General features: G+C 45.8%; 2 protein-coding genes across 11 annotated transcripts in view; one reads left to right on the plus strand and one right to left on the minus strand.

Annotated features, from left to right (window-relative positions):
* LOC112178896 (MADS-box protein AGL24) overlaps window positions 1-14,987 on the plus strand; it is a 42,771-nt gene that overhangs the window by 13,703 nt on the left and 14,081 nt on the right. For 8 of the 10 annotated variants that reach the window (XM_040511072.1, XM_040511070.1, XM_040511073.1 and 5 more), the window contains 7 exons: window positions 871-952; window positions 1,183-1,244; window positions 1,338-1,437; window positions 1,506-1,547; window positions 1,796-1,846; window positions 1,943-2,128; window positions 2,526-2,603. In XM_040511072.1, coding sequence (XP_040367006.1) covers window positions 871-952; window positions 1,183-1,244; window positions 1,338-1,437; window positions 1,506-1,547; window positions 1,796-1,846; window positions 1,943-2,122 — 517 coding nt within the window. In that variant the 3' untranslated portion in view covers window positions 2,123-2,128; window positions 2,526-2,603. The remainder of the gene's footprint in view (window positions 1-870; window positions 953-1,182; window positions 1,245-1,337; window positions 1,438-1,505; window positions 1,548-1,795; window positions 1,847-1,942; window positions 2,129-2,525; window positions 2,604-14,987) is intronic. The other 2 variants (XM_024317163.2, XM_040511076.1) reach the window with 2 other exon arrangements.
* On the minus strand, window positions 9,330-14,457 carry LOC121050557. Its single transcript, XM_040511080.1, has 2 exons — window positions 10,351-14,457; window positions 9,330-10,243 (listed from the first exon to the last, which is right to left on the minus strand). The coding sequence occupies exons 1-2, from the start codon at window positions 10,612-10,614 to the stop codon at window positions 9,920-9,922; spliced, it is 588 nt and encodes a 195-aa protein (XP_040367014.1). The 5' UTR covers window positions 10,615-14,457; the 3' UTR covers window positions 9,330-9,919.

Raw genomic sequence — 14,987 nt, forward strand, 5'->3', positions numbered from 1 at the left:
TTTAAAAGAGTCCATGTTGTTGCCAAACATGGGTCAAGTCTTGTTTTATTATATAAGACAATCCAATCCTATCCAATCCCACAAAACAAACATCACCTTAGAGTTCCTACATCGATCTTTTGAGCTATTGGCCTCCTGTTTCTCTCTCTGTCTGGATTGAGAAAGAGGTTTTGGCTTTCTTTTTCTGTATTTCGGGCCTCACCGTTTCATGGGCCTGTTGTTGGGCTTTGCCCTGTTTAATGAATTTTTCTTCCAAAAAAAAAAAAAATGCTTGTCTTGCTTTTCATGCATATTAACCACTGGATGACATAATCATCTGTTGGCTATTAATTAGGTCCATTAACTAAAATTTATAACCTTGCATAGAAGTATACAAAAATATTTTTTTATTCGTCTGGCTAGCTAAATGGAGGGATAAAAGATATAAAATATTTTGAGCCTCCCTCCCTTGCAAATGATATCACTACTTCAGTACAGTCTACTTGATATAGTCTGGACTTCCTCCTGAAATTTAAACAAAATTCTACTATGGACCAAGGTCTAGGTAGACCATAGGCAAAATGAGGGGCAAAATGGGGCATTTGAGTGCAAAAAATGCTGATTTTTTGCCTTGGTGCAGGTGGACCACGGTGCACACAAGACTCTTTGGAAATTTAATATGTTGAAAATTCTAAAGGTTCCAAGAAGTTTGTAGTTCATTAGTTAAGGGTAATGGCTCCGGACTATCAATATGCAGAAATATTTTTTTTTCCCTAGACACTGGTCAGGCTTGAAAAGAAAATCAACTAAACTAGCTATATCCTGTATTGTGTACGTAGTATGGAAACTTTAATTAATTGTAACTTATGTCATTTCTTGTGTATTGTGAAGTACGAAGGATGTCATTGCAAGGTACGAATTGCACACTGAAGATGTGGAAAAGGGCGACCAGCAGCCACCTCCTGAGCTCCAGGTACATTTAATATTCCATTCAACTCGATCAGTTAAATATCTTTAGGTGTATTTTTTGAGCTTCAAAATGTGTTACTATATATGGCTATTGAAGAATATAATATAGGTATTAATCTTTTGGTGGATCATATTTTTTTAAAGTAATCAAATATTTTCAGCATGTCACTTGCTAAGCATTTCATGTTAGAGAACGATTGATTATTCAAATCACGATTCCACTTCTCATTTTAGCTGGAGATTAATGAGTGCATGAGGTTGAATAAGGAACTTGCGGACAAGATCCTCGAGCTAGGGTAATTAATTTACCAATTTTAACAATTTGTATGATGGTTGTTCAGACGAAGTCTGCTATAATACCATGGATGCATGTATGCCTTTTGTAACAGGCGGATGGAGGGGCAGGATCTAGAAGAGCTGAATATAGATGAATTGCAGAGATTGGAGAATAGGATTGAAGGAGGACTCAGCCGTGTGCTTCAAACGAAGGTTTATATAGTTAATGTATGTGAAAAACCATAAACTAATATCTAATTGAAATTTTCCATTGATTTCAGGATAAAAGGATTATGAGTCAGATTCTGGCACTTGAAAAAAAGGTTAGCAAGGTCAATCAATTAATCGATAATACCAGTGATAGATGTGTGTGTGTGTATATATATTTATTTATTTATGAGTTCAAAACATAAACTGTTTAAATGTAAGAGATATTTATGAGGTTCTACAGTTTTGGATGGGTTTGGCGTTTCCTACATCATTGGGTCTTTTTTGTAAAAATGCATGTCCCATAGTTATTTGCACATTTATTTCTTCCAATTATTTTGCCAAACTTTTCTACATAATTCAGGGAGCAGAGTTGACAGAAGCAAACAACCAATTAAGGCAGAGGGTAAATAAGGTTCAACTTGATCATTCTGTACAATATCATATATCAGTTAGGGTTATGGATCCTTATATATAACCGGAGGAACATTTTTTCATTGATTACATACAGTTAGGGATGCTATCCAATGGAGATGGAAATAGAGCTGGTGGTGTTGCTTTGGAGTCGGAGATCTCAACTGATGAAGAAGAAGGTATGGCATCGGAATTTGTGGTCGGCTGCTACAGTACTGGTTCTTCGACTTCTTCCCTTGATGATGACTCCTCTGACAACCCCTTAATTATCTCTTAAACTTGGGTGAGCTTTATTGCTTTGAGTGCTTTCATTTAACAGAAATTGTCATTCATGCATGTTTATTTCTTTCTTATATTTAAAACCTTTAATTTCTAGGGGTTAATTAAGTTCGTTGAAGCTTATAAATTGTCTGAACTGAAAGCTATTTAATCTATATGTGGTTTGCACAAAACTTGGAATTTAGATTGGTATGAATGTATGATATCTCTTTGTATATGTCTTTTGTAACTATAACTTACGGTCCTCAAAAGCATATATATTTATATTGTTCAAATAGGATTGAAGTTGAACTTAAATGTCTAAACGATATAATTTTGATAATAAGCATAATTGACATCAGAATATAAATAGTAAACTAAATCAAATTTGCTTAACAATTTGCATTGTCTCTAACTTTCAGGCTTCCTCGCTGTGGCTAAAACAGGGAAGGATATAATATGATGCCATAATTCACTATGTAATTATGTTATGATACTATGTTAAATTGGAAACCAAATACGAGGGCATGACTATTGACTAGAACGGTGACTAACTTGCCTCTCAAGTTTCTTTTTTGTCGGTTACTGAAGTTATGGAATGAACTTGGATAATAATTAGGGTTTTTGTCCAGTTTTAGGGATTTTTTTCTCACTTATTCCATTAGGGTTTTTGTACATTTACCCCATTTCTAGGGTTTTTTTCTCATTTACCCCATTAAGTTTTTTAATTCTCTCTTACCCAAAACACTCTGAGGAGGTTTTTCTGATACCCCATTAAGTTTTTTTTTTTTTAATGCCATTTTACCCTCACCTCTTTGTTACTGAGAGAGAGAGAGAGAGAGAGAGAGTTTCTACTTCGCCGGATTCCCGTCACTGGCCGCCGCTTACCGGATTTTTCTGAAAACCTCGCCGGAGATACCCAAAGAAGACGTCAAAAAGGTTTATTGCCCAAATAGAAATCTATTGTTCCCCAATGACCCCCAATAGACGCCTATTGCCCCCAATAGTCTATTGTCCCCTAATAGACGTCTATTGGGGCAATAGACGTCTATTGCCCCCCAATAGACGGGTAATAAACTGTGGGCCAATTATCTCTCTAGTGCATGGAAAGTTATGTCAATCCTGGCTGTCGTGATCATTCTCATTTTCACTTCCTTACAGACATACTATATATACAATTCACCCTTGTAATTGATACTTATTGCTTGCAGTTGGGGCTAACTGGAAGGTTTCTCTTGGATCATCTAGCCTCTTATGTGATTTTAAGGTTCCTCTTGTAAAGTAAGTGTTCAGCTTTTTAGCGCGCAACTTCCTTTTTTTCTTTTGTCAATTGCAGTTCTTAATGAATGCCTATATGGGGCTCATTTTCTAAAATAATCAATTTTTCGTAAAGAATAAGAATTTGGGAGAATGTAAAAATGTATTTCATTGATAATAGATGTCTCTATATATAGAGGATTATAAGTACAATATTCTTAGAGTACAAGCAAAAAATGAATCATATTCATAAATAACATATCTGCAGAGGTCAGCGCCATGTTTGGCAGTTGTTACGAAAGTCTGAACCGAGATAAGAAGAAACTCACCCAAGATCATGAGCCCTTAATCAGCTTTGCAGGAGAAATCACACAGCCCTTGGGATCCGACACTTTGCGGATCACCCTTGGCGGAGGCAGTACTATCGCCACTATGACAGCGCATTTTATCATTGTCGACTGCCCCTCTTCCTACAACGTCAACCTTGGGCGAGATGCCATTTGGGGACTCCAATGCTTTGTCGCGGGGCACAGGCTGATGATGAAGATAGCTACCCCGGGGGGCATCCTCAGTATTAGAGGCGATCAGGAGCTGGCGAGACAATGCAACTCCTTGACTGTCGCGAGGGGGCATAGCAGGCGAAAGGTACTCTTGACTACAGACTTGCCCTCTCCATCCGACAAGCCTGACGACCCAAGGGAAGATCTTGAGACCCCAGACGCCTGCAATACTCGCAGCAAAAAAAAAGAAGATAGCGCAAACTCAAGCACCCGAGACCAGATGCTCTGGAAACTGATATCGGTTTCCATATCCAATACCCACAATTCCATATCTAAGACAGACCCACAATTCCAAGCAGACTTAATCGCCTTCTTCAAGACTAGACATGAGGTGTTTGCATGGTCATACGCCGATATGTCAGGGATATCGCCGAAACTCCTGACCCACAAGCTCACCATCTCACCAGACGTCCCCCCGATCAGACAAAAAAGAAGGGCCTTCACGGAAGAAAATACAAAGCCATTCAGGTTGAGGTCAAGAAACTCCGGGATATCGGGTTTGTCAGGGAAGTATCCTACCCGACATGGCTATCCAACGTTGTGATGGTAGAGAAGCCTAATGGCAAATGGCGCATGTGTGTCGATTACACCAACCTGAACAAAGCTTGCCCAAAAGACAGTTTTCCCCTGCCAAGAATTGATCAGCTAGTTGACTCCACCATAGGCCACAAGCTCCTTAGCTTCATAGACGCCTTCTCGGGTTACAACCAGATCGCCATGGAACCTTCCGATCAAGAGCACACATCTTTCACCACCGACAAGGGTTTATATTGTTACAAGGTAATGCCATTTGGTCTAAAGAATGTCGGGGCCACATACCAGACACTAGTCAACGGCATGTTTGCAGATCATATCGGGAAGATAATAGAGGTATATGTGGATGACATGCTCGTCAAGAGCATCACCATTGAAGACCACATCAAGAACCTGGGCATCGTCTTCGACATCTTACTCCAGTACTGTATGCGACTCAACCCAGACAAGTGCGTGTTTGGTGTACTTGGCGGAAAATTCCTGGGCTTTGTAGTCAGCAAGAGAGGCATCGAAGCAAATCCTGAAAAAGTTCTAGCCATCCTCGATATGGCACCGCCAAAGACGAGGAATGAAGTCTAATCCCTTACTGGGAAGATTGTTGCTCTCGCCCGGTTCATATCGCGCTTAACCGACAAATGTGCTCTCTTCTTCAAGCTCCTTAAAATCCATCACACCGAGAAAATCAATTGGGGACTCGAGCATGATTAAGCTTTTCAAGGCCTCCGAGACTACCTGGCATCAGTGCCCACTCTTTCCAAACCCATCCCAGGAGAAGTCTTGTACATCTACCTCGCAGTATCAGTCACAGCGATCAGCGTTGCCCTGGTCAGACGCGAGAACAGTGATGAACTGCCAGTCTATTACATCAGCAAGGGGTTCAACGATGACAAGTCCAAGTATTCCGATATCGAAAAGTTCACCCTCGCACTCCTCACAGCTGCCCGGCGACTATGACAATACTTCCAGGCGCACACCATACATGTCTTGACCAACTAGCCTTTGAAGCAGGTCCTCTAGAAACCAGAATCCTTGGGCAGGTTAGTAAAATGGTTTATCGAGCTCGGCGAGTTTGACATCCATTACACGTCGCGCACAGCTATCAAAGGACAGGCTGCCGCAGATTTCGTTGCAAAATTCATACCTCGGGAGGACAACGAGCCCTCAAATGAGACTGTATCAGAACCCAACACCACTCTAACATGGACTCTTCATGTCGCCGGATCCTCCAATAGTAAGCTCAGTGGGGCCGGGGTGGTCTTGACTGACCTAAAGGGACATACATACGAGTATGCGCTACAATTCAAGTTCAAAGCATCGAACAATGTAGCCGAGTACGAGGCACTCATAGCTGGCAAAAGAATTGGGGGTCACGAGCTTGGAAATCTTCAACGATTCCCAACTCGTCGTAAACCAGGTCGGGGGCGATTTCCAGGCCAAGGAACCACATTTATCTCATTACCAAGCACTCACCAACGCCCTGCTCCAACGGTGCCTTATTAGCCACACCATCGCTCTGATCCCCCGAGTAAAGAACACCAAGGCAGATGTTGTCGCCCGGTTGGCGACATCGCTGCTAAACACAGAGATCGGAAACCTTAAGATGGAAATCCTCGAAAAGTCGAGTATCGACAAGCCATTCTCGAAAATATTCCTTGCGGAGAGCCAGCGCCCATCCTCGTGGATGGACCCATTCATCGATTACCTCTCCAAACGTATCGAGCCAACGGACAGGGCCATCGCCACCAGACTTCATAGACGAGCAACACTGTACACAATCCGAGAAGGGAAGCTATACAGGAAAGGCAGATCATTCAACCTGTTGAAGTGCATCTCCCTCAAGAAGGGGCAGCGAGTTCTGCTATCGCTACACAGCGGGGTCTATGGTAACCACGCAGGGGCAAGAAACCTTGCATTCAAGGCACTGCGCACATGATACTATTGGCCCACAATCGAGCAGAACGCCAAGCGTATCACTAGCACCTGCCTCAAAGGCCATAAATTCGCCAACTCCCCTCTCGCACCATCAGTACCACTTTCAATCATCATCGCCCCTTGGGCATACTGCCAATGGGGACTCGACTCGATTTCATCGGAACAGCACCAAGACAGTTAAAATTCGACATCATCGCCATGGACTACAACACCAAGTGGGTCGAGGCTGAGGCTCTGGCCACGATCACAGTCGCCAAGGTCATCAACTTCCTGTGGAAGAATATTTATTGCCGATTCGGAATCCTTGAAATAATCATCACCGATAACGGTGCACAGTTCGATAACGATACACTCAGGGACTTCATCGGCCAATACGGCACAACGATCCGATACGCCTCCCTCACACACCCACAGACAAATGGCTAGGTCGACACAGTCAACAAAATTATCAAGCAAAACTTGAAGAAGAGGCTTGATGACGCCAAGGGCTTATGGGCAGAGAAGTTACATGAGGTCCTGTGGGCGATTAGAACGACCCCACAGAGGCCAATGGCGAGTCCTCTTTTTGCATGTCCTTCAGCACCGAGGCAGTGATCCCGGTCGAACAAGAGGTCCAAAGCGATAGAGTGGCATGCTTCAACGCACTCACCAACTCGGAAGAATTGAACCTCGACTTTGACATCTTGGAAGAGCGCCGAGAGCGAGCCCACCTCCGCAATATCAACAACAAGCAACGTATTGCCCGATACTACAACGCAAGGGTCATGCGTCGCCCCCTCTTTGTCAGGGATTGGGTAATGAAGGAAAAGATGCCAACTCCAATAGGGCTGAAAGCCACATGGAAAGGGTCGTACGAGATCACCGAGACCGTCAGACTCGCTACCTTCTATCTGAGGGGCACATACAATATTACTCTCCCACATCCATGGAATGCCCAACACCTCCACTACTATCCCAAGTAGAGCAAGACACCCAGACTTTGCAATCCCCACCTCGCTATCGCCACCTCCCCATGACTCTAAGCACCAACACCATCTCCTTTTATTCTTTTAATTCAATGTATTTTGCAACTGCCTTCGTGCAGTAATGAATGACATGTTATTGGCAATGAATGAAATGCTCCTCACAATGAATGCAATGCTCTCATAATGAATGAAATGCTTTTACTCGCCATACTTTACATCACTTGGCGAACGCCAACGATTATCGCCATCCGACTCATAAATGGTCAATGTTGCACTCCTATATCACTATCGACATAGGCCCAACGCCGGCCACCAAAATGATTACACGCAACAGGCACATGCATGCTATATAGCAATCCCAACTTATTGCCTACGCGTTCTCACCAATATAAATGCGATATCGATTATGGCCGGTTCTGCTGATACAGCACGACGCTGTCCCTCGCAAACCCTTGCGCTGCCAATTGCGATCAAATGAATGTTTTTATCAATACGAATGAATGTCAATGATATGTGATGCATCGAGATAATGAACGAATGAATGTCAATGATACCCGATGCATCGCGATAATGCATGAAAATGATACGCCGCAGGTCGCGGTATCGAAATGAATGAATGAATGTCGATACACAATACGTTGTGACAAGCAAGTACAAAATGCACCAACGATGGTAAACCATCAACAAATGCGATACCCGAAAAATAATGCCCAACGCAAGCCACACAAACCCCGATACAGTACCAATCGTTAACAGTATAGTATCTGCAAAGAATGCATAACGATACACATCGATCGCCAAAGGCAATGCCCAATGCTTATAAATACTCCAACGCCATGACGGGCGATACACAATGAAAGGAAAATAACTCAGCGAAAGGCGAGTACAGAAATGAACGATGATAGCATAATGAAAGGCGATACATTCATTACTCCAAAAGGGCGTACAAATTTATTAATGGCTTTGCAGCTAATAGCGATACACCAATCTTTACTCTATACAAATGCAATACATGCCATAACACACGAATGCGATACACATATAGCTATCCTCGTCTGTACTCCCGAGCGCAATACAGGTCAAAGCTGCAACCAAGTCTGATTCTTTGGAATATGAGGAGCTCCGGAAGAAGATCACTGAATTAAGGATTGACGGGCTGGTCGAGCTCTGTTGGGAAAGACTGGGGGATAGTGCCACTACGCCACTCTCTGCCCTATCGCCACCTGATCTCCACCATTGTAGCCCCGCCGCACCACCAGTAGTCGGTGTCATTGGGTTTCTCACTTGGACGGAGTCTCAGTTCCCCAGAAGCACAGATTGCTCAATCCCCCAAAGGGTGATGAAGCCAAGCCTATGTAAGATTAGGTTATAAAGCCTATAACCCAAACATGAGATTAAGCTATAAAGCTCAGAATTCTGGAAACGCAAACTGCCAAAAAGGGAGAGAAGATTTCAGAAGCAGAAGCACAATGAAAAACAGGGAAAAGGCCATGTTGAAAAGATGATCAACTCACCTCCCTCACTTTGCCTATTTATAGGGGAAGGCCACTGCCATAAACCGCCCCCAGATGACCAATAGTCATGCTGCTTTAATGACCTGCAATAATGGAAAAGGAACCAACCGACAAAGCAGTAAATATATTCAACGCACGCGAGACTATCGCCCAAAAAAAAAAAATTTGTTTCCAATAAACCTTTCATATTCCCAAGTAAAATGGACATCCCAAAAAGACGACCAATCGGTCAATGTCTCCACAAAATCCAAAGTATTTACATGTCAGCAAGCCTATCACTAGCAAAGCAAAAACATAAAGAAAAATCATGTCTCGCCCTTGGCACTACGCGCCTACTCCCCTACTCGGTCTCGTTCTCCTACTCCGTCTCGCTCCCCAACATTCTCGCCTTGTAGCTTAGCATCGGCATCCACGTGCACTCTCCCTTGTTCGCCCATATTAACACCCTCGGCCTCGCTCTTGCCAGCCTGACTCAGGGCACGCTCAGTAGCAGTAGTCGGTTCGCGAATCACAATCCCCCCTCCGCGGCCTCCACTCGCGGCACTGGTTTGTGACCTCACTGCCTTTTTCGCCTGCATGTTGCGGACCATCTTCTCTTGGTCAATCCAACCAGCGGCGATACCATCTCGGATCGAGTGCAGGGCCCCATCCGAGAAGGCCTTATTTATCTTCTCCTGAAAGTTGGGCGACAAGAGATAGTTATCCACTACCTTGGCCACGCCATCTCGCTTGGCCTTCTTGAGCTAATCAAAATGCGTCTCGGCAGTTGCACGCAGTCGAAGTCACTAGCCCGAGTCCGCTGCTCATCTAACTCCTTCCTCAGGTGCTCCAGCTCTGCCTCCCTCTCGCTAGCTTGGCGTTCAACGACCCTCAGGCGGTCAATTTCCCCTTGCAAAGTATCGACATGTCCCTCCAACTCCACAACCCGATCAGGATAAGGAGCCAAACTCTCCAAGGCGGCACCCCGAAGCTCCAACTCGGCATCGTGCTCCAGGACTTGCCTCTCCAACTCTTGCAGACGCTCTTCAGCCTCGCCAACCCGGGCCCTAACCTGCTACAAAGCCTTCAAGCCAACCTCCGCCCGCTGCAGCTTACCGGTGAGGTCCAGGTTGGACTGCCTCAGCGGGGCAACAACATTCTCGGCCTCCTGACGACAGGACTCCTCCACTGCGAGTGATCGCTCCAACTCCATCCTTCTCGTGATCCCTTTGTCAATCGCTCGCCTCATATCCTCGCGTTCCACCTGGCCTCGGTCCAATGCATCCTGAAGCTCGCGTGCCTGTTCCCTCTCGGCATTCAACTCCCCTTGTAGTCGGGCGATCTCCCTATCAAAATGAGCAAGCAACTCGGCGGAGGCTTGATAATTCATAATCACAGCCTACATCGCACGCCACACAATCAGAACATTCAAAAAAAAAAAAAAAGTGAAATGATGAAATGAAAATGGAAGGAAATGAAAGCGTGCAAAATAGTCGCAATACATACCCTCATCAACCTCTCTTGAGCCTCCCGATACCCGAGGTGAGAGTCCCTAGCGTTCACACAGCTGCGATTACGATGGCAATTGCGCAAATCGGCAACCATCTGCAAAATGGCACCATCTGTGATCCAAATCTCGCCAAGAGTGCGTGCGAGACCCTCAGCAACCTTGTCGCGAGAACCCCGAGAGCCCCCACTTATAGATCTCGAGCGCGCTACACCGTCAACCCGAGCCCTCTTACCTCCACGGATATCAACACTAACACCCATTGGGCGACTCCCGAGACAAAGCTGCGAAGCAACCCTCTTCCTCGACCCAGCTCCATCAGTGCGAGCAAGTGTATCAGACACTTGGGTCCCATCCACCTCGCTAGCTGTTTCTGGTGGCTTTCTCCGGGTACCTCACACAGAATGTTGTACCAGCTGGGGTACCCTAAATCTTGTACCAGGAACACAGCGTTAAAGGGATAAACCGTACCAGATGGTTTATGCCTCTCCGATGCCTGAGTAAGATACTAATATATAAACAAATCGAGTAATAGTAAATGAATGAGTTATTACCCCAGAAAGGGTGGTTGGGCTGATTCCTTATACAAGAGCATGGGAAAGGAGTATCCATTCTCCTCGATATGGGACGTAGGTTCTCTTTGTAGTTCTGCCTTCTGGTGTCTTCTTGTATGGAATGTGCTGGCCGGGTCCGAGGCCCTGAGTGTCCGTGGTGTCGTCCCCGATGAGCACCATCGCGGTGGGTTGTGAACCCGGCCCATGGCATGGTACCTAGGTATCCCTACGGGCCTCAGTTGATAGTGCCAAACCTAGTGAAGTGTTCCCTGGTGTGTACACTAGCCTGGGCAGGGGTTTTCGTCTTGGCAACCTGGGTACCCCTGACATCGCCCTCTCCAAGCTCCCGTTGCACTTCAGGAGCCTCAGCAACCGGTATCGCATCACCAACGGCTTGGCTAGTCTCAACTTCACCACTGTCGACAGTAATAATGTCTCGCGACATCGGACCCATAATGTCGCCACCAAAAACAGCATCTTGTACCAAGCGAGCCCTGGCACTGGTGTCGCTCTGACGCCATTCAGCTTCCTCAAACAACTCCTTGACTGAGATCTCCACTTCAGCCATCGGCTCCGATGGCTGATTCACGGCGCCACGCTCTACCCTTCTCATCAAGACTTGGGGGGACTGCCTTACACATTCCTGAATATCGAGGGACTGGCGCTCCTCAACGAGTGCCTGGGAAAGCTGACCCGCCTAGCTCCCTCGCTCCCGAGAATGCGTCCCCATCTCGGCACCTCGCTCTTGATGGCCCTGAGCTACATGGCATTCAGTACCAGCCTCCTCCTCGGCTCGGTGGTTGAGATACCCCAGCACAGTATCTTGAAACCTAAGGTACATCTCATCGGGTAGCAACATCTTCACCCGATGACCAGTCTATATGTACTCCTTATCGGGAAGCTCGACGTCACACCACTTTGCCGTCTCTGATTCTCACAACAACTCCTTGATAATGACATCGGTATCCACCTCAGCGTATGGAGCATCACTCTTGCTAGCAGCCTCGCTAGGCATATCGGCTGCAAAACAAACAAATAATGTTAGCGAGATCACAAATGAATGAATGAACAGACATGAACAATGAAACAGCCCTTCACCCGGACGGGTCCCTAGTTCAAACCTCTTGTATATTGGAAGCCTACACATGCGATAGAACCCCCTCTTCCCCTTGGAGAACGCGCCCAAAACCCTCACCACACTTTTCTGCTCTAGCGTGGTCAGGATAGCCTCCTGCCTCACTATGATACAAAGACACGCAATTAGCACACAATGGCAAAAGAAAATTCACCAAATACGCAATCACGATACTCACATATAGGCTGGAAACGAGTGGGAACCCGATGCACCATGTCCGTGTTCTGCCAGCGACCCCCAACCAGGCAAGGCTGCCCCTCCAGCGAGCATAAATGTTTGACGGAAGGTCCTCGATAATCTCGCGGCCCCGTGCCCTAAAATTCATGCACCCGCTATGTCTAGCCTTCGTCGAATATTACATCTTGAACATCGAGTTAAACTCGCTAATACTGGGACATTGTTGCCTGCTGAGTTTCCACAACACCAAAACTCCCATTATTTGCCTCAACGCATTAGACTATAGCTGTCCCACGGAGATGTTGAGGCACGACAGCAAGTACTGTAACTCCTCCGGTATCGGGAACGTCAACCCACACTTGAGCTGATACTCATAAAAACACGCCCACCCCTAAGCACTCACCCTCTCTCAAGGGGCATAACAATACATCGCCCAGAATACCCTAAGTCGCCCTCATATCACCGATCTGCTCCTTGGTCATACTCGGACCCTGCTGATCAATAGGCATCTCGCCGAGGAGCAGCCGCCCACCTGGCGAGTGAGGAATCTCCAACATCTCGACATTCTTGGCCTCGGAAGCCTCGGGGCCCGTGATATGCTCAACGCTACTCGGGACCCCACGAGACGAACCCTTGCCACCTCCTTAGGAAGTGCCAACGACACCTCTGCCCGGAGCACCCTCGCCACGTCCGCGAGAAGCGCCCTCACCACCTCTACGAGAAGCGCTGACACCACCACGAGAAACTCCTTCACCACCTCCACGAGAGGAACCCTCTCGTCTACTGCGACCACGATGCTCCCGTGCCATACTGCGAGCGATACCCACAATTAGTCAATCGCCTCCCGTCTATCGCCTTCCCCGACCCACCCTACAAAATTTCAAAATCTAATAACCTAGCCCGGCGCCGCAACAGCAAATCCGACCAAACCCAAAAATCACCTTCCCTAAAGATTAACCGAACCCATAACGACCTAAAGCCTACAGACAACTCTCACCTCTGGCAAACGACCCCTTAACATACCCACACTCTACACATGTTCTCAGAAAGAAACCTAGAAAAGTCAAGAAACAGCGTACTTGTTCACTCCTCCAACCGGAAAACAGAGATAGCAAAGACGACAACCCGAAATTCCGACCACCAAACGAAAGATTCAAGCTTTCAGAACACTAAAAGCTCTACCTTTACTCACCTCTATCTCCAACAAAACACAGGAACAATAACCGTCCCCATCTCCCTCCTCTGTCTATATATAGGGACCTCGAGAGTACAGGGACCGTTGGACGTGCAAGGACGACGACACCAGATCTCACCACGTGTCCGACATCTCTGAGCGTTACAGAGGTCATGCGTCATCGCCTCGACTCCTTACCACTACGCCATTATTACATGTTACAGATTCCAGTAAACAGGACTTCCCGCACACGAAAAACGAATGGCAATAGCACACGTGTCACCAGGGTATATCATATGCGCCAAAAGACGCATGAAACCACGAATTCGCAATAGCGACACAATGATAATCGCGAGAATGATCTCCTCACCCCAGCTAAGACTCCTCTTAAGTGGGGACTTGGGGGACTAGGGGGTAGTGGTCGTACGGAAGCCACGTGACACGAACTCGCCTTGCACTTCTGATACTTCTACCAAAAACAAACTTCCCACCCAAGAGAACTCTTGACCGGGGACTTGGGGGACTTGTTTGTATGCATAAACCTCCAAGGCACAAGTATCGGAAGCACAAGACTCATATCGCCAATATAGAAGTAAATGAAGCTCCCAGCTGAGGGCCCGATACCCCTCGGGCGATATCGGGAACCCCAAACGTCCCACACCGAAAGAAACGAAACCAGACTCCCACAAATCTGCTACATTAAGGGCATCTCCAACAACCCAAAGGGGTAACTGTTTACTATCGCTTTCCATTATCATTATCTTATAACGATATTGACTTAGGCATCGGAGCGTTGAAGGCTGGCACACCTGGTCTTCCCTTTGACCTTCGTCTGTTTTGCAGATAAATGAGACCGATAGCGATAGTAGCAGGCCAAGACATCTAGTGGTTTAGCTGGATCAAACCCCTCTCGAGACAGCTGAAACAATACTTAGACAGTTTTTGCCCAAAAAACTGTCTAAGCTAGAGCCCATATAGTCCTCCACTTACATCCGCCCCTGGTTGTAATTAGAAGTTGACGGTGCAGGAACACTGTTGTATTATGTAATAGTTGGTTAGAAACGAACATGTGAGCTAGGGATAGGTTTTGGATGGTAGATTTCACTTTTGGACAATATATTTTCATTTGGACATCCGTAGCCTTTGGTTTGTCACTGTACTTGCTTTGAACGAGCTATTACTCTTATTTTTTGTTTTGTTTTGTTATGGTCAGTGAGAATGTCTGTGGTGCTAATTGCTCTTTTCTGTGTTCAAGTTTGTTTTTTCTCATGTTTTTGCTTCAATTTGCAGCGGAACGGTGATTGAGCAAAGGAGAAGAGAACGGCTTTGGGCTTGGGTTTATGATTGAAACCATCTGCCTGTTAATTTAAATGTACAATAAATGTATAAAACTTAGAAAGCAAACAAATCTCCAGTGTTTGTGATTGAAATTATCTGCATGTTAATGGAAATGTACGATGAATGTATAAAACTTGGCAAGCAAACAAATCTGCAGTGTTTGTGATTGAAATTATCTGCCTGTTAGTGTAAATGTACGATGAATGTATAAAACTTAGCAAGCAATCAAACCATGCCGCTGGAGAAATTGCCTAGTAT

Source organism: Rosa chinensis, chromosome 7, assembly GCF_002994745.2.
Source record: "Rosa chinensis cultivar Old Blush chromosome 7, RchiOBHm-V2, whole genome shotgun sequence".
NCBI classification, from domain to species: domain Eukaryota; kingdom Viridiplantae; phylum Streptophyta; class Magnoliopsida; order Rosales; family Rosaceae; genus Rosa; species Rosa chinensis.

Bases quoted from the DNA above. Each gene is read 5' to 3' on its own strand.
- LOC121050557 (XM_040511080.1), bottom strand. From the start codon at position 10,614: ATGGGTGTTAGTGTTGATATCCGTGGAGGTAAGAGGGCTCGGGTTGAC. The intron at 10,244-10,350 runs GTATGTATTGCG...CGTGCGATGTAG, and splicing joins CTCAAGAGAGGTTGATGAGG to GCTGTGATTATGAATTATCA.